At 41.0% G+C, this 26,773-nt stretch overlaps 1 protein-coding gene across 1 annotated transcript in view; it reads left to right on the top strand.

The window, feature by feature from the left end:
• Positions 1–3,836: 3,836 nt before the first annotated feature.
• Positions 3,837–26,773, top strand: part of LOC122817314 (dentin sialophosphoprotein-like) — a 37,840-nt gene continuing 14,903 nt past the window's right edge. Inside the window, exon 1 of the mRNA XM_044090536.1 lies at positions 3,837–6,453. Coding sequence (XP_043946471.1) covers positions 3,837–6,453 — 2,617 coding nt within the window. The remainder of the gene's footprint in view (positions 6,454–26,773) is intronic.

Genomic DNA, 26,773 nt, shown 5'->3' with positions numbered 1-26,773 from the left:
CTGTGAAGCTTCATTGAGGGTGTGCTCAGTAGTCAGGGCATAAATAGCAAAAAATCTCAACAACCCCTCCCCCATGGCTGTCTGAATGATAGTCCCTCCCAGCTGACCCTTACCCTGGTGAAGGGGAATAATAAGCTGATTGGCTAGGAACAGTCTGATGATGAACAGACAGTGGTGAAAGAGAGTAAAAAATATTATTTAATATAATAATATCTAATAAACCCCATTCATTGTATACGTCATATGGACACTTTATCAAGGGCTTGGATGAAGGTCCGTTTGATCTGTATTTTTGTTGCATCTATAGAAAACTGATGCTTGGCAAATTACATTCATTCTACCAACATTTAAAAGGAGTAACTTATAATTCTACCAACATTTAAAAGGAGTAACTTATATAGATTTGAAAAGGCAGAGACAGCAAAGACTCAAACTGAATGCAATAGTTACATCACATGTAGAACTGCAGGGATTAATGCACATTTCTGACCTGGCTGCTGTGTAAATTGCCCGTGCTTGATGGTAAATGTTTGAATTTACTTTGAGACTAAATGTATTCAGTACTGTATCACACAGCATAACTTTAAAATGCATACTTCATGGAGTTCCCTGAAATTTAGAAAGTGGTTTATGCAGTACCCTGTAAAACAAAAAGAGAGAGAGAAAGAAGTACTGAAAGGAATGGTGCATTTTAATTTCCAGTAAGTACCAACTCAGCAGAACTGCATTAACATGCACTGACCTTGTTACCATATCCAGTGGCTCTTTCATTAAAGGGGGGGAATTATCTGTCTTACTGAAAACTGGGAAAACTACTGTTAGCAATAAGAAATGAAAACACTTAACTGTAAATGACCATTAAATAACGTCTCCTCCCATGAACATACACACAAAAGCATGTGTGTGTGTGTGTGTGTGTGTGTGTGTGTGTGTGTGTGTGTGTGTGTGTGTGTGTGTGTGTGTGTGTGTGTGTGTGTGTTGTCCGCTTTTAATGACTATCAGTTGATGGCTAATTGGCTATACCATGTAAAGCTCTATCCGTGAAATTGTGCATTCATTTAATTTTATTGCTTGGAAAGTCAATTCCATTAGAGAATACATAAAAACAGTTTACAAGCAATAGTCAATCTGTGGCACATATATCTTTCAGAGGAATTTTATTAGACATGTCGCTATATTGGAAAGCTCAAAGAATAATACAACCCTTGCCAGATACGATGGCATAAAATGCAAATTTCTGTAACTATTCCCCTGTACAGTTCCTTACAGTAATGTGTAAAATACTGTCATTACATTTGTACATGAAAATACTTGCTGTATAATGGATGATGCCTTCTGTAAGAAGTTTTCATTATCATATGTTTTGCAGTATATACACCTAAAGCTCTCGATCCATCAAGGTTATTAATAACTAAAATGTATTGATCAATGCAAAATGAAGCCAAAAATATGTATAAAAAGACAACTAAGATCCACTTAAATATTGTCTGACCCACAGCAGGTCATCATTCCCTCCAGTACAGCCCTTTGGAGTGTGTACCTTTAACTCCCAGTAGGTGTGGCTTCAGCTTTTAAAAATGAAGTTATTACCTTAGAGTTCTAACTAACAGTCATTGACAGAGGCCATATAGCAATACAGTTGTGTTTGCCATCATGTATGCTTCAAGATAAAATATTCTGATACCTTGCATGTAGCATGGTTTTGGAATTATTAATGCAAATATGAACAGGCAATATTTGACACCTAGAGGCGCAGTAGGCAGTAACTGCAGAAACGCCTGGAGACGTCACTCGGCTGTAATGGGTTAAGTCTCTGTGCTCTAGGTTATTTCATCTCAGGGGAACTACCTGGTTACCTGAATTTATTCATTGATCACATAGTCTCATGCTTAAAACTTCATCAAGTCATTTTCACATGTGGAACAATCTCACAGACAATAATTACATTAAAAATAGTTGTATTTGGACAAATATATAAAGTCATGTGGAGTCATATCCTAGGGATTAGAATACCTATGGCCTTCTAACAGTAATACAAGGAGGCATCTTTCAAAGCATGTCAGTTCATTATGTAAGGTCTATGGGCCTGTAATTCTGAAGAAATTCTGTAGTATTACCTTTGAAAACTGGAATGATGAAAGAAGTTTTCCAGTAATCAGGTACTATATCTGTCTCTAGTAAAGAGTTAAATAACTAGTGTAAAGGGGTAATGAAATATTTCTTACAGAGATTACATTACTGGTTACTGGTCTGGGCTAAAACTACAAGCATATTTACTTTTTGGAAGAATTTCTATACCATACCAAGTTATTCCAGGAAGCACGATTCAGTTAAATTAACATTTTCACAGAGATCTAATTCCAGTATCAATATACATACAGAACATCAGATATGATTAATTACCTCACTAACCCATGCAGAACTTCATATGTGAGTAATTTACAGCACTAATCTAGTCAGAACGTCAGGCATGAGTAATTATACCACTAACACATCCAGAACTTCAAATATTCCTGTTTACATCACTACCCCATCTAGAACTTCAGATATGAGTAATTACACCACTAACACATCCAGAACTTCAGATATTCCTATTTACATCACTACCCCATCTAGAACTTCAGATATGAGTAATTATACCACTAACACATCCAGAACTTCAGATATTCCTATTTACATCACTACCCCATCTAGAACTTCACACATGAGTAATTACACCACTAACACATCCAGAACTTCAGCTATTCCTATTTACATCACTACCCCATCTAGAACTTCACACATGAGTAATTATACCACTAACACATCCAGAACTTCAGATATTCCTATTTACATCACTAACCCATCTATAACTTCAGACATGAGTAATTACACCACCAACACATCCAGAACTTCAGATATTCCTATTTACATCACTAACCCATCTAGAACTTCACACATGAGTAATTACACCACTAACACATCCAGAACTTCAGATATTCCTATTTACATCACTACTCCATCTAGAACTTCACACATGAGTAATTACACCACCAACACATCCAGAACTTCAGATATTCCTATTTACATCAGTAACCCATCTATAACTTCAGACATGAGTAATTACACCAACACATCCAGAACTTCAGATATTCCTATTTACATCACTAACCCATCTAGAACTTCACACATGAGTAATTACACCACCAACACATCCAGAACTTCAGATATTCCTATTTACATCACTAACCCATCTATAAGTTCAGACATGAGTAATTACACCACCAACATATCCAGAACTTCAGATATTCCTATTTACATCACTAACCCATCTAGAACTACAGGCATGTGTAATTACATCACTAACCCATCCAGAACTTTTGATGTGAGTAATCCTATTACTAACACATCCAGAACGTCATACATGAGTAATTGCATTAACACATGCAGACCTTCAGATGTGAGTAATTACATCACTAACCCATCTAGAACTTCAGACATGAGTAATTATTTCATTAACCATCCCAAATTTCAGATATGAGTAATATCACTAGCCACCCCGAACTTCAGATGTGAGCAATTGCATCACTAATCCATCCACAGCTTCATATGTGAGTAATTACATCCTAACCCATCCAGAACATCAGAAGTAAGTAATTATATAACTAAGCCATCCAGAGCTTCAGATGTGAGTAATTATATTACTAAGCCACACAGTACTTCAGATGTGAGTAATTACATCACTATGTCACATAGAGCTTCAGATGTGAGTAATTACATCATTAAGCAATCTAGATCTTCAGATGTGAGTAATAAATATGAGTAATTGCATCACTAACCCATGCAGAACTTCAGATATGAGACATTATATCACTAACACATCCAGGACTTCAGATACAAGTAATTACATCACTAACACATCCAGGACTTCAGATATGAGTAATTACATCACTAACACATCCAGGACTTCAGATACAAGTAATTACATCACTAACATGTCCAGAACTTCAGATACAAGTAATTACATCACTAACACATCCAGGACTTCAGATATAAGTAATTACATCACTAACATGTCCAGAACTTCAGATATGAGTAATTACATCACTAACACATCCAGGACTTCAGATACAAGTAATTACATCACTAACATGTCCAGAACTTCAGATATGAGAAATTACATCACTAACACATCCAGGACTTCAGATATGAGTAATTACATCACTAACACATCCAGGACTTCAGATACAAGTAATTACATCACTAACATGTCCAGAACTTCAGATACAAGTAATTACATCACTAACACATCCAGGACTTCAGATACAAGTAATTACATCACTAACACATCCAGGACTTCAGATACAAGTAATTACATCACTAACACATCCAGGACTTCAGATACAAGTAATTACATCACTAATACATCCAGGACTTCAGATACAAGTAATTACATCACTAACACATCCAGAACTTCAGATACAAGTAATTACATCACTAACATGTCCAGAACTTCAGATACAAGTAATTACATCACTAACATGTCCAGAACTTCAGATATGAGTAATTACATCACTAACACATCCAGGACTTCAGATACAAGTAATTACATCACTAACATGTCCAGAACTTCAGATACAAGTAATTACATCACTAACATGTCCAGAACTTCAGATACAAGTAATTACATCACTAACATGTCCAGAACTTCAGATACAAGTAATTACATCACTAACATGTCCAGAACTTCAGATATGAGTAATTACATCACTAACACATCCAGGACTTCAGATACAAGTAATTACATCACTAACACATCCAGGACTTCAGATACAAGTAATTACATCACTAACACATCCAGGACTTCAGATACAAGTAATTACATCACTAACACATCCAGGACTTCAGATACAAGTAATTACATCACTAACATGTCCAGAACTTCAAATATGAGTAATTACATCACTAACACATCCAGGACTTCAGATATGAGTAATTACATCACTAACACATCCAGAACTTCAGATACAAGTAATTACATCACTAACATGTCCAGAACTTCAGATATGAGTAATTACATCACTAACACATCCAGGACTTCAGATACAAGTAATTACATCACTAACATGTCCAGAACTTCAGATACAAGTAATTACATCACTAACATGTCCAGAACTTCAGATATGAGTAATTACATCACTAACACATCCAGGACTTCAGATACAAGTAATTACATCACTAACATGTCCAGAACTTCAGATATGAGTAATTACATCACTAACACATCCAGGACTTCAGATATGAGTAATTACATCACTAACACATCCAGAACTTCAGATACAAGTAATTACATCACTAACATGTCCAGAACTTCAGATATGAGTAATTACATCACTAACACATCCAGGACTTCAGATACAAGTAATTACATCACTAACATGTCCAGAACTTCAGATACAAGTAATTACATCACTAACATGTCCAGAACTTCAGATACAAGTAATTACATCACTAACACATCCAGGACTTCAGATACAAGTAATTACATCACTAACATGTCCAGAACTTCAGATATGAGTAATTACATCACTAACACATCCAGGACTTCAGATACAAGTAATTACATCACTAACACATCCAGGACTTCAGATATGAGTAATTACATCACTAACACATCCAGAACTTCAGATACAAGTAATTACATCACTAACATGTCCAGAACTTCAGATACAAGTAATTACATCACTAACATGTCCAGAACTTCAGATATGAGCAATTACATCACTAACATGTCCAGGACTTCAGATACAAGTAATTACATCACTAACACATCCAGGACTTCAGATACAAGTAATTACATCACTAACACATCCAGGACTTCAGATACAAGTAATTACATCACTAACACATCCAGAACTTCAGATACAAGTAATTACATCACTAACACATCCAGGACTTCAGATACAAGTAATTACATCACTAACACATCCAGGACTTCAGATACAAGTAATTACATCACTAATACATCCAGGACTTCAGATACAAGTAATTACATCACTAACATGTCCAGAACTTCAGATATGAGTAATTACATCACTAACACATCCAGCACTTCAGATACAAGTAATTACATCACTAACATGTCCAGAACTTCAGATATGAGTAATTACATCACTAACGCATCCAGGACTTCAGATACAAGTAATTACATCACTAACACATCCAGGACTTCAGATACAAGTAATTACATCACTAACATGTCCAGGACTTCAGATGCAAGTAATTACATCACTAACACATCCAGGACTTCAGATACAAGTAATTACATCACTAACACATCCAGGACTTCAGATACAAGTAATTACATCACTAACATGTCCAGAACTTCAGATACAAGTAATTACATCACTAACACATCCAGGACTTCAGATACAAGTAATTACATCACTAACACATCCAGGACTTCAGATACAAGTAATTACATCACTAACAAATCTATCATAAGGATTAAAGCAACAGCAGAAATAGTTCAAGATAAAGTGCAGTTGTGTACATTGTACTTACCATGACAGTAGATGTTCAAATTCTTCACTGTTTGGGTTGCACCCAGCCCAGGATACAACAAGTCAGTTCTGCTCATCTTGTCTGCCATTACCATATCACTGTGGTTTTGTCTGTAATCACCTGCAATGCTTATGAAGACATGTGCTTTGGTCTGTCTGAATTATCATGCAGGCCTCACAACTTTACCCCTAATGCTCTCTAAGCAAAAACTGAGTCAACGTATTGCCTCCACCAATATAGGTACTTCTTAATAAAGCCCAAAAATGGAATATGAAAATCCCAAAGGATAAATATGTTGAGTCCACATTCTTTTTTAAACTTTGCATTTTTCTTATGTATAACCTGGCAAAAGGAATCATGAGACTCATAGAAGCCATGAACCCTAGAATCCTGAGATATTCTCTGGCTGAAGTCTCAGACCGATTAGAGAAGAACAGAAACGTTTCCAGATACAAATACAAGAGCCATATCTAGAAATCAGTCTAAAACCATAGTCTTATGCAATAGAGTCAAGCAAGATTTCCAAACATTTATCTGGAAGCCCATAATGGTAAGGGGTGAAGAAATCCATATTAAGAACCCCTGACATCTAGCAAAAGAACATGAAAGGATCAATAAATCATCCAAAATAAGAAAATAAATGTGATGCAAAGTATCTTTTTGATATAACTTTACAAAAAAACTTGGTAGAGGAATGACTAGTAACAGACCCTGAAGGGTCAACATTTTGAATGTTGATACTGTCACAAACCAGTTGAGAAAATAAAGATCTTGAAGAAATCTCCAGGAAAGCTTGTTCTTTGAAACCAGAAACTTTCTAGAGTGAAAGCCTTCCTCCCCTTGGTAGTATGAGTCCAAGAGTAAGTATGTGAAGAACCTGAACAGGTAAGAAGTAAGTCCCCTGAAAGGAGGTATGTGTATCCAATGCCAGCTGTAACCCTCCAGCACCAGCATTAGTACCCAAGGTTCTGGAACAATCTGCTGCCAAAGGAAAAGGTCGGGAGTCAGTCTATGGGGCAGACTTAGAAATGAAGAAAATCAGAAGGGGGAGGGGGGCTGAGAAATGCCAATACAGTCATACTGAAAAGTAGTCTACCCTTTTTTCTGAAAGGATGCCAGGTTTGCCAGCAGATGGCAGGGAATAATTATGTTCCCTCTTTTTTTTTTTTTTTTTTTTTTTTTTTAAGAAAAAAAAGCAGAAGAGCTGTAAGCTTTTCAATCTGGGGATGAAAAATCGTACTAACTCCCTGAATTAATTTCCCTCTGTCATCAGACTGTTTGATAACCTAAGAAGCAGCAGAGACAAACAAAACTTCCCTGGCTGCATTAGAGTGTAAATCTCAGAATTTACCACGATGGAACATTTCAGTACCTACCCAGGTATACCTTCTTAAAACATTAGCAGTAGTAGTGGACCTTAACATAGTACCTGTATAAATGTACATGCTCTTCAAAGCATGTTTAGTCACCTGAGATAGGTGAAATTGCAGGATTCAGACAGGACCTGCCTCCTGAAGGAAGTGTAGCTGAACAATCCCACAATCTGTCAACACCTGACAGAGTATACCAGATGAATGAAATTCTTTTATGAAATCTGTAGAATACCTTACCTACTTATCTGTAGGAGTAGAGGGTTGGTATTAATATGTGTTATGCCTTTTTTTCCCTTTTTTTGGGAAGGGATGAAGGCTGAGGATCAGGGTTATTGCAAGCAACATTTAACACATCCTCCAAGGCTAGCATTATAGAAGGAAAGGGCATAGCATGATGTAAATTCACTTGTAGCACATCATAATATCTCCTCTGATTTCTATTCTTCAAGATAGAAAGCTTGTTATAAACTCCTAGTCAAGGTAAGAAAACTATCTTTATGAACAAAGAAAAAGAAGTTATGTACCTCCCATAATGTTCCATGTTAGTTGTCTTCATTTTGCCTTCTTTCTTGCTTGTTGGGATCGGAGCCGATCCTCGGCTCTGACTTGGCCATTTTCTATAGCTCGAGAGCTGTTTACTGGCTCGAGGCTACCCCTTATCCCATGATGCCTAGCACTAGGTACCCAGATCTCATTTGAAATAGCTAACCCCAGTCATAGCTATGGAATGAAACCCCTCTAAACAGAGGGTTAAACCTACCTGTTATAATCTCTAAGTCAGTAGAGGAAACAAACCAGAGAACACTCAGCCAGTGAAACTTGAACTCCTCTCGGTCCAATAGGACAGGGGGATGGAGAGGGTGGGACGCAAGAAAGAAGGCGAGATGAAGACAACTAACATGGAACGTTATGGTAGGTACATAACTTCTTTATGTTAAGTTGTCTATCTCGCCTTCGTTTCTTGCTTGTTGGGACAGCGTCCCTAGCACCTACGATCCTGGGCGACTCATTGGAACAGACTCTTCAGCACAGTGGAACCAAAGTTAGCTCTACTCCTGGAGACCATGTCTAACTTGTAATGAGAAATGAAGGTATGACGAGTTGCCCACATGGCAGCGGCACAGATAAAGTCCATGGGAAACCTAGACTGGAAGGCTACAGAGGTGGCCAAAGCCCTAGTAGAATGACCTTTCGGTTTAGTAGACAACTCTTTGTTTCTTAGTTGATAGATGAAGGTAATAATGTGAGACAACCACCTGGATAGGGTCACTTTGGAAACTGGAAGACCCTGTTTGCCCCTAGCATAGGAAAGGTAAAGTTGGCTCGACTTTCTTATGTCCTTTGTTCTATGCAGGTAAAAACGCATTTGACTATGAACATCCAAAAGGTGTAATTAGCATTCTGCCTTGTTGGTGTGGTTAGGGAAAAACACAGGAAGGTCTATAGTTTGGTTTAGATTATTTTCTGAGCAGACTTTTGGAAGGAAGGAGGGATTAGTTCTCAGAGCTACCCTGTCCTTATCAAAAACTAAGTACGGAGGACGAACACTTAGTGCCTGAAGTTCCGAGACACATCTGGCTGAGGTAATAGCTACCAGAAAGGGAGTTTTCGTGGATAGAAACTTAATGGAGCAGGATGCTGCCGGTTCAAAAGGGGGCATAATCAAGGAGGTTAGTACCAAATTAAGGTCCCAAGGAGGAGGGGGATCTCTCACTGGGGGCCTAAGGAGAGTCGTCCCTCTGAGGCAGGCCTTACACAGCTTATGAGACATAATGTTTAGATTAGAAAACCCAACATGAAAGCTAGAGATGGCCGCTAGTTGAACCCTGATTGTGGCAGAAGCGGACCCAAAATGAAAAAGCTCTGTTAAACTCCAAGATTTCATGAACTGGGGCTGAAAAGGGATCTATGTTACTAGCCTCTGCCCAACAAGAGAAACATTTCCATTTGCTAGCATAAGTCTTCCTAGTAGCGGATTTGTGAGAGGAGACAATAATCTCATGCACAGCCGGGGAGATGCTGGGAAGCCTGGCTAGGGTTGGAATTGGATCAACCAAGCTGTGAGCTGGAGTGTTTGGAGGGATTGATGCAGCTCTCCTGATTGATGAATCAGCAGGTCTAGAATAGGATCCAGAGTCCAGGGCTGCTCGAGGAGGTAATGGTGGAGGAACGGAAACCATAATTGTCGAGGCTAGTAGGGGGCAATGAGGATAATTTTGCAACCCAATGGAATAGCTTTCTGTATAAGTTTGGGTATAAGAGGGAACGCTGGGTAGGCATAAAGAAGTCCCTGAGGCCAATCCTGGACTAGAGCGTCTCTGGGAGGGTGACCGGGAAGCAGTAAAAGGGAGAAGTAGTTGCTGCATTTGCTGTTGAAGGGGGTGGCAAACAGATCGCAGCAAGGCTGTCCCCATTTGCGGAAGATCAGATCCACAACTACCTGATTCAGAGACCACTCATGAGGCATGAGAATAGCTCTACTGAGCCTGTCCACTATGACTTTGAACTTCCCAGGGATGTTTGTCGCAATCAGAAATCGTTGGGAGGAAATCGCCCACTGCCAGAGTCTGAGTGCTTCTCAACATAGGGGGTAGGACCTGGTTCCGCCCTGCTTGTTGATGTACCACACTGCTGACATGTTATCCATTTGAATTGCTATGGTCCTGGAAGGGAGAGAGTCCTGAAGGACTTGCAATGCTAGGAGCATGGCTCTGATCTCGAAGACATTTATGTGCAGATGGTACTCGTGAGGCTGCCAAGTGCCATGGACTGTCCTGCCCTGATAATGCCCCCCCACCCTATCAGTGAGGCATCCGTGGTCACTGTGGCAACCAGAGGAGGCTGGATGAATGGTCTGCCCTGAGACACTAGTGGGGAGACCATCCACCAGGAAAGGTGCCTTTTGCATGTTTCTATAATCATGATCTTGAGACACGGGGAGCTGTTGAAAGGACCACTGTGTGAAGAGAAGCCACTGAAGGATTCTCATGTGAAAATGGGCCAGAGGTATCAGAAGAATTGCCACTGCCATAGAACCCAGAGTTTGAAGGACCAACTTGACTTGTACCATTTTGCATTGCATGAGGATATGAACTTGCTGCCGAATTGTGGCCACGCTGTCTGGCGGTAGCCTTGCGGACATACTTCTTGTATCTAAATCAGCTCCTATATAGGTAATAGATCGACAGGGCAATAAGGCAGATTTTTTGAAATTTATAGTAATGCCTAGCTGGGCACAAATTGTGATTGTATAGTCCCTGGCTTGAAGGAGTTGATGCCTGGTAGTAGCAGTAAGGAGCCAGTCATCTAGATATGGAAACACCTTGAATTTTTGACGCCTCAGGTGTGCTGTAACTACTGCCATACATTTGGTGAACACCCTGGGGGCTGAGGTGAGACCAAAGTGCAGAGCTCTGAACTAGTAATGACTGGCTCCCAGCCGGAAGTGAAGGAATCTCCTGGAGCGCCTGTCCATTTTGATGTGATAGTACGCATCCTGAAGATTTATTAAGCACATCCAATTGTCCTGACCTAAAAATGGTAGAATGGACTGTAGCGTGACCATCTGAAACCTTGTTCTTTGAAGAGTCTTATTTAGTCTGCTGAGATCCAATATTGGTCTCCAGTCCCCTGTCTTTTTTGGTACCAAAAAGAACCTTGAGTAAGTTCCGGATCTGTGTTAGTCTGCCGGGACTTCCTGGATGACTCTTTTTTTTTTTAGCAGTCTTGAAACTTCTATGACTGCTTGGGCCCTCAGATTGGGTGGAACATCTGGAAGAGATTTGCTTGATGGTAAGGGGGGTTGAAAGAAGGGAATTATGTAGCCTCCGGATATGATTGAGTGTACCCATTTGTCTTGTGTTAGGTTTTGCCAGACTTTTTGGTACAGTGAAAGTCTTCCCCCGACTGCATCCAGAGGTGGGCAGCTGGGCAACCCTTCAGGGATGCTGGAAGGGCTTGTCAGAGAAGGATTCTCTGCTGCCCTGGTTCTGTGGACCCCTCTGCCCCGAGGGCAGCATCTGTTGTTGTTGTTTCCTCCTCTGCCCCTGTAGGAAAAATCACTACATGTGTCAGGTGAGGCTCCCTGGGATTTCCGAAACCACATTTTACCACTCTTCTGACCCTTGGGATATGGTCTGGAAGGAGTGGAAAAATGGACTCCCATGGCAGAGAGAGTCTTGCCTTCCTGTTCACACCTAGTCAGAGTGTCTTTCACCTGTGGTCCAAAAAGAAAGGAACCATCAAAGGGAGTGTTGGTGAATGATGTTCTAAAGGGTTCTGCAAAATTACACAGCCGCATCCATGCGTGTCTCCTGAGGGCCACGCCTGTACCTGCAGCTCTACTCGCACCATCGACTGCATAGCAAATGAGCCTCATGGAGGAATTAACTACCGAATTAAGGGTCACCAGCTGAGAGGCCACTTTAGCTTGAGCCCCTTCAGCTGATGGATCCTGGAGGGAATCTCCGAGCTCTTTCAGGAGATCCCTCTGAAGCCTGGTAAAATGACATAAGTAATTCAGCGACCTCATGGAAAAGGTCACTGAAGCAAACATTCACTTCCCATATCTATCCATGGCCCTAGGCTCCTTGTTAGGAGGATGGACCGAGGAAGAAGTTTCCGCTAACTCCTTTTTAGTGGCTGCTGCTACCACCATGGCATCTACGGGAACACCCTTAGTAAGGAACTGTTTATCAGGGGGTGCAGTGATAAACTTGTTGGGTCTCCTCGAGGTTGGTTCCACCATATCCGGGGCTGACCAAGCACTTCAAACCACCACTGACATTAGTGGATCGAAAGGCAGAGGCACCCAGGAGGTGGAAGGTCGGGAACCGAACGCATCCAGGAATACAGATTCATCCTCGTTAGCGGCTAGGGCATTCCAGTTCCCCAACTGCTTAAACATTTCTAGGATGTCCGAAAAGGAAACATCTTCAAAGGGGGATCTTGGGGACCCTTCCGATTAATCCAAATCCGTATCCGAAGTGACAGACTCGGGGGAGTCAATGTGCTTCCTCTTGCACTTCTTCTTCCAAGGGGGCTCCTCTGAGTGATCAGGGGAGGCCTCGGAAGAAGAGGAAACACACAATGGGGTACTCTGGAGTGCCGATTCCCCATGCTTGGGGTCTAGAGGAGGGGCAGAGGTTGAAGCAGACACTACAGTGGACAGAGCCAGTGAGGTCGAAAGTGGAGCTGACTCAGAGGCCAGTACACTCCTCATGACATCGAAGGTGTCCTTGTCACAATGCAGAGAAGGCTCTGGTTCTGAGGAAACTGGAATCCTCCTCCGCACTGAGGGAGATGGCTCCGAGGCCGATGTAGGAGCCGAACTCACCTGCGCCGATGCTCCGAGAGGGAGAATGGGGTTGGACAAGGGTCCTATGCCAATCTCCCCCTCGGAGCCGATGAGGGAGTCTCAGCACCCAGATCCCTCGATGGACAGCACCATCGAGGGGATCAGGGCCAATGACAGAACCAAAGGAGAAATCGTTATCGGTGCCAACGGTTCCACGATTCGAACCCCAACAAACTCTGGCTCTGAGCTCAATGGAGTCGGAGGAGGAACATCGATGGAAGCGGACGGAGATGACACCTGTTGAGGAGGGCTGGACAACATTTTGGCCAGTGCCTGTGACTTCACCAACCTACTGACCACTCTCTCCACGTCATGATCCGAGAGCCTAGAGGACTGAGAAGAGTGGGAGGATCTATGACTGCGGTCACTCAGCAACAGGGGAGACCGAGGAGTCGAATGTATAGACTCTAGAGAAGGGGACCTCAGCCTCTTGTGGGTCCGCGATGGCTCCGAAGGTACAGGTGGAGCTGACGGGGAGGCAGTCTCCTCAGTTCCAGCCAGAACCGAAGTAGTAGTAGGTAAGGCTTGGGCCAATGATGGCTCCGAGCTGGGAGCTGATGATTTGGTTAGTTTAGGAGATTTCACAGGCTGAGCCTTGGCCCATGAATCCTGGGGCTTAAGAAGACCCCTCAAAATAAGCTTATTTTTGTGCTCCTGCAGAACTCTTGGGCTGAATGCATGGCATACAGAACAAGAGTCCTGCAGGTGCACTGTGCCTAAGCAATAGACGCAAGAAGTGTGCCCATCTGTCAGAGACATTTTCTGACAGCATGAGTCACACTTCCTGAATCCAGACACCTTTGATTCTTTAGACATATCCCAACTAGAAGACACTACACCTACACTGAATTGTTTTGGGCCGGAAGGCCGAACAGCAAAAAACTAAACCAGACACTAACCACAAAAAAACAAACACACAGTATACTACAGTTAAAGATATATATATTTTTTTTTTTAACTAGGAAGCCTCTAATTTAAACGGCTACCTAAGAAACAGAAAGTAGAAAAAGCTTAAACTAAAACGCTGCCTACAAAAGGGATAGAGGGAGGGGGAGGGGAGAACTCCCTAATTTAAACAAGTTCTAAGGGGAAACTACAAATACACTAAACTACAACAAAACTAGTTAGCGACTATATTTTAAACAATAAACTATCAGAACAAACCCTAATCTGGCAGAAAAAGTAGTTCATTAAAACTTATACGAGCCTGAGCCAGTAACAACGAACCTCGCAGCTGAAGCGGCAAATGAGATCTGGGTACCTAGCGCTAGGCATCATGGGATAAGGGGTAGCCTCGAGCCAGTAAACTGCTCTCGAGCTATAGAAGATGGCAGAGTTGGAGCCGAGGATCGGCTCCGATCCCAACGAAAGTGAGATAGACAACTTAACATAATGTCTTTCAGTGATTAATGGCTAACCTTTAGGGACATGGTAGATGGAAGGGTATATCAGCCCAATCAAAAGGTTTGTTTCCCCATTCACAGGGAGAGGACCATTCAGAAGTGTCTTCCCACCTAAAATGGATGGTTTTCCCATGCTCACATCGGATCAAAGAGGACATGTCTGACCCCTCCCCCCATCCATAGTGGCTGGAAAGGCTAAATCTGAGGAATTCAAAGACACCAGTAAATGCTGTAAAGAACCAGCATAAGCTGAGGCACTGACTGAGTCCACACACTGAATGCAAGGGCTTGCGCTTCAACTGTTTTTCCTTTTTAGGTACATTGGAAAAAGGAACAGCATGACCGGTGTACGAATCTGTGCTATAGCAGAGGAAAAAGCCTGATTGTTAATAACCACTGCTGAGAAGAGTTATTTGGAAGCAAAGGAGTCAGACAAGTATTCACAAGCAGCACACACACGTGCACACACGCACACACACATGCACACATGCGCACACACACACACACACACACACACACACACACACACACACACACACGCACACGCACTCACACACACACGCACACATGCATGCACACACATTGAAATACACTTCATATCACTTAGGTATAACCCCTTCGAGAAATGTCTCAAGCAGAATTATAATAAAGACAAGTTACAAAGTGTAGACAAACACCAGTTTTAAGTACATAAAAACTATTCCTAAGTTTTAAATCCTTAAATTTCAGTTAAAATGTATTAAAATCAGTACATTTTTCTCACAAAACCAGCCTCTAATATTCAATAACAAGCCCTGTTCTAAAAATAACAGTCTCTGGCAAGAAACTTCCAATATTAATAAAATTGCCGTAATTCTTAATAAAATAGAAAATACATCAAAAATATTTAAAAATATTTAAAAAGGCAATATTTTCCAGGTGGGAAGGTTCACCTATGGGGACTTAATTGCCAGAAATGAAGTCTGTAGCCAGCTGCTGTTATCTGTGAAGCCTCTTAGCTCTTATTCCCTGAGGCTGCAAGACAGTTTGAAACTGATTTTTGAAGTAACCTTCACTTGGAATGCTGATTTGCTTCCACAAATAAGCTGTCCAATCAGCACTCAGAATGTAGGAGTGGGCGGGAGCCAGAGCTTTGTGAAAACGGACAATTGTTGTATCCTAGACAGGATGCAACCCAAATAGCCAAAGCCTACTGCAAAAGTGAGAATGATGACCATCTGCTGATATACTGAAAGACCATTTTTTATTGTTCTGCATCTCAGAAAGCTTGTTTTCAGATTAGGTCTTTGATTCCTTGAGTACATTTTCAGATTGTTACAAGATTTAATAGCCTTTTCTTATAGGTTCATAGGTAGGTACTGGGCTATCTGCCCAAGGGCATTTATAAGCCCAGCCAGAGTGTGTCAGCTTTCGCCACCCCATTGATTAATTAACTGAGCCTTTGTCAAGAAGAGCCAATGAAGTGATCCCAGAGGTGTATTTTCTGTTACCCATCAACTCGTCAAGGTTTCTCTTGAAGAGTGTTAGTGAGGGGCTCTGCCTAATGTAGTTAGGAATTTTGTTCCAAAGCATGGGGAGTCTCTGTGACAGGAATCTATCCCTCCAGCATGTTCTTTTTATTGTTGTGGCGAAGTTTACCTCACTAGAGCGCGTGGCTCGTAGTGACTTGGATTTCTTTAGGTGGAGCATTTTCATCAATTGTGAGTTGGACATGGCTTTGTAAGTCAGGCAGCGATCACCTCTGAGTAAGCGATATGCCACTGAGTACAGCTGGAGTTTTTCCAGTCGGGCTGTATAGGACATATGTTTGAGGCCAGTAATCCTCTTGGTGAGGTACTTTTGTGGTCTTTTCAGCTGTTGGAAGTGTCTTGTGAAGTACATCCCAAATGGGTCATTGTACTCTATGATGGGTCTGATGAGTGATGAGTAGAGGGGCACTATAACCTCTTTATTTCTAGATGCAAACCCTTTACTAATTAGATGGGCTACATAGAAGGATTTCCTAACTACTTTAGCAATATGATTGTCAAAGGAGAGATTACTATCTACCTGGGTCCCCAGATCTCTTATTACCTCTTCTGTATTAAGGGGGCTTCTACCTATGTGGTAATTCTTGGGTGTTTTGTTTTTCCAAAATGGAATGACTATGCATTTTTTGACATTTAGCTTGAGACCATGACTTTGACAGCAGGTGTCCGTCTCAGTAAAGCCCTTTTGGAGAATGTCCATGCTGGAGAGTCAATTATGGCTCCCAGTTTGCAGTCATCGGTGAACTTGGTTAACCATAGTCCTCCTGTGTTTGCCTGCACTTCTGAGAAGTATATGCCGAACAGTAGGGTTCCCAGGACCGAGCCTTGTGGGACACTACTTGTGACTGGTTTAGAGTCGGACCTGGAGCCCACTATTCTTACTGTGTGAGCTCTTTCTGTAAGCCAGTTGGCAACCCATCTTGTGACATAAGGGTTTATGTTCAGGCTGGTGAGTTTTTCTATAATTCCTGAGTGGGGAATGGTGTCAAAAGCTTTGGCGAGGTCAAGGTAGGCTGTGTGAACTATGTTCCCCTCATCTATGGCCTTGGTGACTGTCTCAAAGAAGTCAACCAGGTTTAGTAGGCATGATCTGCCCTTAACAAAGCTGAACTGGGTTGGGTCAAGTGTTTGGAGGTTCCCAATGTCTTTGTTAATGAGTTCCATGATGATGCGCTCCATAGGCTTGCAGACCAGGCTAGTCAGAGGGCGATAGTTACCAGGGTTAGTTGTGGCTCCTCCTTTTTGGAGCGGAATAACCGTTGCTGTGTGCCATTCTATGGGCACATAGCCTGTGGAGAAGCTGAGGTTGAACAGTGTGTTTAGGTGGGGGGTTAGTTCGTTCTGTAGTATGTGCAAGACACAGCCTGGGACACCATCTGGCCCCATTGACACTGTGCTTTTGGCTTTTGAAAGGGCTGTTTTCACCTGTGCATCTGTGATTTCTGGGACACTGCAGTTTTCTGTCATTGTTGTGGGTCCTTTTGAGGTGAGAGGGGGGTGAAGTTTGCACTGAATCTATCTCACAGGATGTTGGCAATATTAGTGGGTTCAGTATATTTTGTGCTATTTTGCATTAGCTCAGAGCATATATGTGAGTTGCCACTTAGATTCTTGACATAGCTAAAGAAGGCTTTGTGGTTATCTTTTGAATCCTTGGCTATTTTTCTTTCGAAGTTAGCCTTGGAGGATTTTATGAGGGACCTTAGTTTCTTACCGATACTGATCAGGGATGTCTTTCCTTCTTGGGATTTACTTTTTTTCTGAACTAGTTTCCTCCTTCTATAGTATAGCCTGTTTATGGCAGGGGTCCACCAGACTGGTTTCCTTCTCTTAGGGGAGTGAGTCTTGGTTTTGCTAGGGATGGCACGATCTATGCATCCTTGTAGGTGCTCATAGAGTGCATTTGTAAAGGTTCCTGCATCTTGGACACTGTTATCCTTTATTATCCTTTAGCGTGGGGGCTGTGAAAATTACCACCTCTGTTAAGTAAGATGAAGTTTGCTATAGAAAAGTTTTCACTGTGGTTTCCTTGGTTGGAGGTGGCGGTGTGGTGTGGACATCCAGAGTGATTAGTTTATGGTTTGATCTAACCAGTGACGGGTTGACCTCCGGTGTGGAACACCTGTCGCCCGTGTTGGTGATGACCAGGTCCAATATGTTTTCAGCTCTGGTAGAGGAGTTTACCAGCTGATCCAGGGCATTTGAGTTGATAAATACCAGGAAGCTCTGGACCTGGGAGTTTGTACTTGAGTAGTTTTCCCAGTTAACGGTAGGGTAATTGAAATCGCCCAGTATTAGGGTTTTCGGTAGGACCTTCATGTTTTCCAGTGTCTTCAGAAAGGCGAATTGGTGGTCCTGGGTCATGGAGGGTGATCTGCAGTAGGCCACAATTTACATTGAAGATTTGCCTGATGTTAATTGCACATGGATGATCTCGGAGGTATCATGCTGCGCCACTAACCTGGAGGTGTAGGTATCCTTGATGAATATGGACCCCCCCCTCCTTTTGTGTTTTGGTCCATGTTCTGTGGCCGAAATGTTTGGTATAATTTGTAGCCTGGTAGTGCTGGGGTGCTCTGTGGAGCCTTAAACCAGGTTTCAGTTACTGCACAGATGTCGATGTTCTCCATACTGAGGAGTGCTTTGAGCGAGTGCATTTTGAGATTTAAACTCCTGGCATTGAGTAGCATAGCCCTCATTTTTTATTTGCGCTGTTTACAGAAGTGGGTTTGACTTTTGAGCCTTGCCTAAAAAAGGCACTATGGGGGCAGCAAGACCCTTGGCCAGTATTCGAAAGCCTAGGGGTGACAGGTGCAAGCCATCTCTTGAGAAGAAATGAGGCTTGTCGAGCATGTCGTCCCTGGCTGAGAGACATTGGATTACCTTTGAATGACACCAGAAGCTCAGCCAATTGTTGAAATTGATCATTTTTATCTTTATACTGCGGTATCATTCTTGGTGAGGGCAGGATGCTACTCAGGGTCAGAGTCATACCTGCCTGGGCTACATGATCAGAGAGCTCTTCCATGTCTCTTTTTATGTAGTCCAGGGAGGTACATCTCAGGTTATTCACACCAACATGAACAATGACAGAGTCATATTTGTACTTGTTCTGGAGCGACCTGAGTGCTTGTGTTATCTGATGGATTCTGGCTCCCGATAGGCAGGTAACAGTAACCTTCTCCTTTTCTAGCCTAGTGAGTGGGGCGTCAGTGTGCCTGACTATAGAGTCACCTATTACTAGTGTGTTAGGTATGTTATTTCACCTTAAGGGCTGTGATTGTGCAGCAAACTGATTTTGTGTTTTATGTGTTGTCTGGTTTGTGACGGGAGGTGCAGGTTTTGTGGGTGTCTGCTTTGGAGGGCTGTGATGCTTTTGCAGTTTTTATTTAGAGCCTCCGAGTATGATTTTGTGTATTTATGTGTATTTTTTGCCAGTGCTGGTTTAGTAGGTCTGTGTGAGGCTGGAGGTGTGGTGCAAGTGTTAACCTTCTCCTCATGACTGCCTGTTCCAGTCTTGGGTGGAGATACCTTAGCCTCCAGTTTGGCTGCGTAATTGCATCTCTCGCATATGTTAGTGTTTTGTGGTAGGAGGAGAGGGTTGTCTGTGTACATGAGGTAGTTGTAACATTGCCTCAGGATACCCAGGTTCACCAGCTGGACTGGAGAGTATACCTGAAATTGCCCTTTGGTCATGCCTGAATAGTAGGTTGAGCTGCTTAGTCACTTGGTTGGTGAGGGGTGAATAATGAGCCTTGCCCTGCTGGGCAGTCAAGTGTCGGAGTATATTAGTGCTTGTTATTAGGACTGAGCAAGTGCTGGATTGTAGGATGTTTTTTAAGTGCTTAGGTTGAGAGTTAGACTACTTTCAAGGGAAAAATTGAAGAGTAGACTTGTGGAGCCAGGATAAATTTAGACCTAGCTAACTGGCGCTGCCTGGATGTGCAAAACCGTGCAAACGCTTTTTTTTACAGCAGGGAAATGAAAGAGATAGAAATTAGCCCAACATGGCCTAAAAACTACTAACTTCTAGGCTGGAACCACTCCTCCAGGGACAGATGGCTGCTCAAAGCTCCCTCTCTCACAGATGAACAGAGAAACCTCCCTCTATCCAAGTAAGGTATGGGCAACTCAGAAACTTGTAACACAGCCCTGAATTCAGCACTAGCCTGAAAACTGGACTATACTAGCTTAGAAAGGTGTGAAACAAGGAAAACATTTTTTTTTAAAAGATATAGCAAAAACAGTAAAAATACACTTAAAACAGCTTTAGATGACTACAAGTAATCAGAAAAGGCTTTTAAACAAATTACCAAATTAACAAGTAAAAAAATCTCAAAACTGAGCCCTGTTCCTTTAGTCTTCAATCAGACAAGTTCTAACTGCACACTCCTGCCACTGGGGTACAGGGGAACCTTCTCCAAAAAAGAAGGCCTGGATTAGTGCTCAAGTTATACAAACAAAGGTAGATTCAGCAGGCCTGGATCTAGTCTATGCTACAGCAAACAAAGCACACCAATTTCAATAAGAAACAGTTCAAATATGCAGGCACTATAAGCCTTTAACCAGAAATTCCCAGCTCAGAAGGGCAGAGTCCAGTCTCTCCTCCCACAAGAGTGCAGGCCATGAACCTTCTTAATGTAGAATAACTGGCCTGAAGCCCAAGTACTTAAACCAGAACTAATACACTTTTAGAATAACAGACACTGAGCCTTCATTCAGCAGTTCCCAGCTTAGAAGGGTGTAAGTTACCTGTCCTGCCACAACAGTGCAGACTACAAACCTTCTTAATGTAAAACAACTGGTCTGAAGCCCAAGTGCTTAAATCAAAAGGCTTAGAATGATAGCCACACTTTAATCGGGTTACTACCAAGCAGTAATAAATACAATTGAATACTTTTAAGATGGCCTGGATTAGTGCTCAAGTTATGCAAACAAAGCTAGATTCAGCAGACCTGGATCTGGTCTATGCTACAGCAAACAAGGTGCACCGATTTCAGTAAGAAACAGTTCAAATATGCAGGCACTATAAGCCTTTAACCAGAAATTCCCAGCTCAGAAGGGCAGAGTCCAGCCTCTCCTCCCACAAGAGTGCAGACCACAAATCTTCTTAATGTAAAATAACTGGCCTGAAGCCCAAGTGCTTAAACCAGAACTAATACACTTTTAGAATAACAGACACTGAGCCTTCAATCTGCAATTCCCAGCTTAGAAGGATGTAAGCTACCTGTCCTGCCACAACAGTGTAGACCACAAACCTTCTTAATGTAAAGCAGCCTGTATGAAGCCCAAGTGCTTAAACCAAAAGGCTTAGAATGATAGTTATACCAAGCAGTAATAAATACAATTGAGTACTTTTAAGATGACGCAAAAGCAAAATAAAGTGGGAAGAAACACAAATACAGTAAAAGCAGGTGAAAAAAGTGCACATTTTTTTTTTATTTGATGGGAAAGAGTCTATGCATCTTGCATGGTCACTTTTTCCCTTAATAGTACAACGAATGTGCATTATTCTGTTTAATATTCTTACTGACTTTAAGTCTAATGTTTTAATTTAATGAGTTAATGAATTTAGTTTTCAGAATGTCCAACTGTAAATTAAAAGGAGCTTAAGAGAGGCCAGTATGCCAATCAGTGGTCAGAAGTCAGCCTTGCAAAATTTATAAATAATAGCATTTGATTTTGTTTCATTAGTTTAAGGAAGTAAGATGGATATAGACATATGGTCAGACATACTTAGAGGTTAAGTTGCCTTTATACCACTTAATGAGTTACTAATGTTATATGTGATGAGGTCTAGAATATTTCTGCCTCTTTTTGTAATTGTACAAAATACTGAAAGTTAGTGAGAAGTGCTATAACACCAAACTCAAAAGCAGGACTAGAATTTACAGACTGGGTTTCCCAGTGTATATCTAGAAAATTAAAGTCTTGAGCCAAAAGGACACATATCTACTGAAGCACTCAGAGGTAAAAGAAAAATCTGACCCTGCAAAGAATTATATATCTTTGTAACTTGAAATGTATGAACTATGTACCAAGATAAGCGTGATGTGATTAAACATTGACATCTTGAGAATCAGTGATCTAAAATAGACCATAATGCATCATTTGACATCAAATAATCGTCAAATATTTTTTTCTTGCAGAAGAAATGGTGTGGCTCTCATAGTTAATTAAAGGGTGTCAAAAGCAGTGCTCAGTTACAATCCAGAAATGGCAGAATGATCTCCATCAGAAAACAAAGCAAGGTATTCCACATTACAATGAAACAAGTTTATCCCCAACCGCAGCTGCTGAACAAGAGGATGTCGACCAGTTTTGTGAAGATCTGCAGCACTTTCTGGAAATAGCAGCAAAAAAATATATACCCTTCATCATAGTATAACTGTAATGAGGGGTAAATTTGGTCTTGGAGTACAAAATGAAGCAGGAAATTGACTAATAGAATTCTTCCAAGATAATTTTAAAGGTCATAACAAACATTTGCATTCTAAGTGACATGGTGGAGCAGAAACAAGATCTGGAGCCGACTATGATTTAGACCCCACCATCTTCTCATTAAGTTTAGAAACAAGTTAACAAAAGTAAAAACATCCAAGTCAGCTTGATGTAAGCTGCACAGCAGTCCAAATAAATATGCAGTGGAGGTGAAAAACTGATTTAAGGAATTAGACTTTCTGGATGAAGTGCCTGAAAAACAACATACAGGAGTTTATGCAGCAATGAATGCAAGAGCGAATGTCATAAGCTGGAATTTTGGAATGCACTATGAGCATTGCTGTAATATGCATAGAGAAATTATTTGTCTTATATGCTGATTTTGAGGAGAATGTAATTTCTTCTATTAAAAAAGTTTTCATGTAGTCTATTAGTTTATTTGACAGATATTTGCCTCCTCTATAATTAAGGTGCAATTTGTTTGCACTAAACCTATTGATTCCCAAACCAGACCTTTCTGTGGAATGACAACTAAGATATTGTTATCAAAATAATGTCTGCTAACTTAGTAGCGATGCTTTTTGCCTTTTCCTGGTTAGGGGTCGCCACAGCGGAACTCTGGTCCGCTAATTATTGACAGTAGATTTTTTTATGGTGCTGAGAATCTGGGAGAAGGAAATATTTCACTGTAAATAGGATGACTTCCCAACAACAAAAAATACATTATCTTCTCACATGCTTCGTTTTGTTTATTAAGTGGGGATCTTATGAGTGAATGCAGTGCTATGTGACTAAAGAACAGATTGTACAAAAGCTTTCGTTAGTTTACTTAAAAGTCAGGGCTACTGATCAGAGTTAACCATGGGTAGTAATGAAAAGGCACCTTTGTTTTATTCAGATCAGACACTGAGCAGATGGGCAGTTTCAACACTGAGTCACTAAAAACTAAAGCTCCTTTACTGATGTATGTAATACTACGTACAGCCAATAATTCATGGTCAGGTTCTAACAATCCTGTAAGTGCAAGCCTGTACTCCAATCTGCTTGCTTACACTATCAGACTATTTACCCCACTCATAGGACCAAAAACTGGGACTGGGAGACAACAAGCAGTAATGTGGCAAAACGAGCTCTCCTGCCTACTACCAAATACCATAGGAGTTCCTCAAGGTTCCATATTAGGACCTCTCCTCTTTTCAGTCTTCATAAACGACATCCAAACAGTCATCCCTGAAGCCACCTGCATTCAATATGCAGATGACTCGACTATAATATGTTCCAATGCCTCTCTTGCAAATCTACTAACTACCACCCAACATAGCTTCACCAAAGTCGAAAACTGGCTTGAAAACCATCTCCTGATCTTAAATCCAAACAAAACCAAGTTACTTCTCTTCTACCCAACCAATAGATCTCCGACTGAAAACTTCACTATAAAATCCAATAATGGGACCATCATCTCCCCAGACACCTATACAAAGCTATTAGGAGTAAACATTGACCATAAACCCAGATTTGATATACATATCAACCAAGCCATTAAGTCAGTCAACAAGAAACTTGGGACCCTATATAGAATTAAAGCCTTCCTTACCCTGAATGCCAGGGCAGCCACAGCCCGTTCACACCTTTTCTCTACCCTACTATATGCCTCTCCTGTCCTCACTCACCTTAACAAATCTGATCTGGCCAAGCTCTCATCCTGCTATAATCACATTGCCAGGTTCGTTACAGGCCTACCCTACAGAACACACCACTGTACTAACCTGAAAAGCTTGGATGGATAGAATTCCCACACCTTCTTCACCAGTCCCAACTCATAGAGGCCTTCAAAATCCTTAAACAACGTGAGAATACCCCAGCACTAAAAACTTAATGACTCCCTACTCCAATCTAAGCTGCCTTCGCTCAGCAAACAGACTCCTTGTCCAAACAACTAAATCTCTCAACCTAGGTGGTGACGCGCTATTTGCCAACACCACTGGTAAAATATGGAACTCTGTCCCAAATAACATCACACTTGCAACTTCTCTAAGTCAATTCAAAAATAGTCTAAAACTCCACTTCAAGTCACACTGGCTATGTCCTTGCTCAAACCCAGACTAGCTCTGTGCCATTAACTAAAACATAAACAACTAGCTAAGATGATAATTACTTTGTATACTGTGATAAAGAAATATGTATCCTGTCTAACTCTATGTCATTATACTGCCTACCGTCCTTGCTAATATGTTATTAATGTTACATTTATAGTAATCTCAGAAATAGTAATGGCAGTCTTGTACTTGTATGTAAATAGCCTATGTTTTTGTTAAGTTCTTTCAGCTCATTTACTGTACCTAATTATCAATGTAACTCTGTTGGAGCTTTTCTCCCCGGGCCTCCGCTGAAAAAGGACATGTATCCAGTCGGACCATCCCGGTTAACAAATGTAAAATAAATAAATAAAATAATAAATAAGTGTTTGGACCCAACCTTTGGACTTAGCTTTTTAAGCTGTTTTTATACAGCATATCTTGAAGTTCACATATATCTAGGTAATATTGTTACATTTTACCATTATCAGGTATCTTTCCAGAGACTTTATGAGAAAGCTCTGTTGCAATCAGTATAGAAAAATGTAAAACATAGTGATTAGACTCTGGGATTGTGTCTGTAATGCACTGCTCCCAAGTTATTACAGCCTAAATAACTAAACTTTTCAACATGCTGGCACAGCTTATTTGAAATGTCCAGAAATCTGACAGTCAGCTAACAGTCCTACTTCTGTGGGTGTATCAGTAGCTGGAGTGTTTGCAGAGTACAATTTCTTGAAGCAATCTAAGGAGGTATGAGTTACTGGTGTGAGGGAGGGGGGCACATTACTTAACTGGTATCCAGACTGATGTGGGAAGTAGAACTCGTTCAGAAACTCTTCCACGTAGATTGTGTCTGAAACACCTTGCTTTGTGTTTGCTGTTTCTTCCTTGTCCCCATCTATCATATTTGTTGTTGACAGCCTAGAATTTGTTTCTATACTTTATGACCTAAATGACATTTCAGGACCTGCTGTCAGCTGCAGCCAAGACATCTTATTACTATCTAAAAATATCACCAGGAGCAAGCATTTTAGTTTTCCTCAAGCCTTTTTTGATGTTTATGCGTCTTAGTTTCTTCTTGTCATGACTAGTATAACATCCGATACTGATACCAGTGTCAACTGCTTGAATATTCTGTAGAATTCTGCAGCTAGGATTCTTACTGGTATATTGTTTTACTACCATATTATTCAAAGCTGGGGACTTTGAATTGACAGCTTATACGTTTTCACTTACTATCAATGTTTTGGTGTTGGCATTCTAAGCCCTACATAACTTTCACCCTACATATCTTAAAGAGCTACTGGTTCCATAGCTGTCTACTTTGACACAGGTGATAGTAGTTCCAGGGATGTGACTTCAAACATCTGGAATTGGATTCCTTTGCATATCAAGCGCTGCATCCTTGAAATCTACCACTATACTGACTTTGGGAGGCTCTCATTTTGGATAATTTTAAAGATGCATTAAGTCATATGTTTTTGATCCCATTGACTCTGTAGAATGATTCATATCTATTTTATTCATTCGCTATGGATTTTATCTACTCTACCATTGTATTTGTAATTTTAATTATTTTATAATAATCTGTTGAATCTTTATATAATTGTATTACATGGGGCATTGTGATTCTACTCTAAAACTGTGGAAAAACAATGTTGCCAATCACCTTTCAGAAAAGCCTTTTTAAGCATCTTTCAATGATGTCACATTGCAGTGTTGTACTAGAACACAAAGTGCAGCCACCAAAGCTGTAAAATATTTCACTCTGCTACAATTTCTTTTCTGTGTATGGTAATGAGAACTACATGACAGCTTTTAAAGCTGCCTCATAAACATAGATGTTTGCTGCTTGTTGTGGCTCTCTGTGAGGCAACAGCAAGTGTTTTATAACTTTCAAAACCTAACTCAGTTCACACTGCTACACTTCCATTATTTGTTTTTTTTTTCTCTTTACTTTGTAGTACACTGGAGCACCTACAGCTCCATGTATGTGTGTTGTAGCAGTAAGAGTGTTGCAGCTTTCAAAGCTGTAACATGGTTAGCTCTC

The sequence above is a fragment of the Protopterus annectens genome, chromosome 12.part0 (assembly GCF_019279795.1).
Source record: "Protopterus annectens isolate FY-2018-M chromosome 12.part0, PAN1.0, whole genome shotgun sequence".
Lineage (NCBI taxonomy): Eukaryota > Metazoa > Chordata > Ceratodontiformes > Protopteridae > Protopterus > Protopterus annectens.
This window is presented reverse-complemented; position numbering and strand designations above follow the sequence as displayed.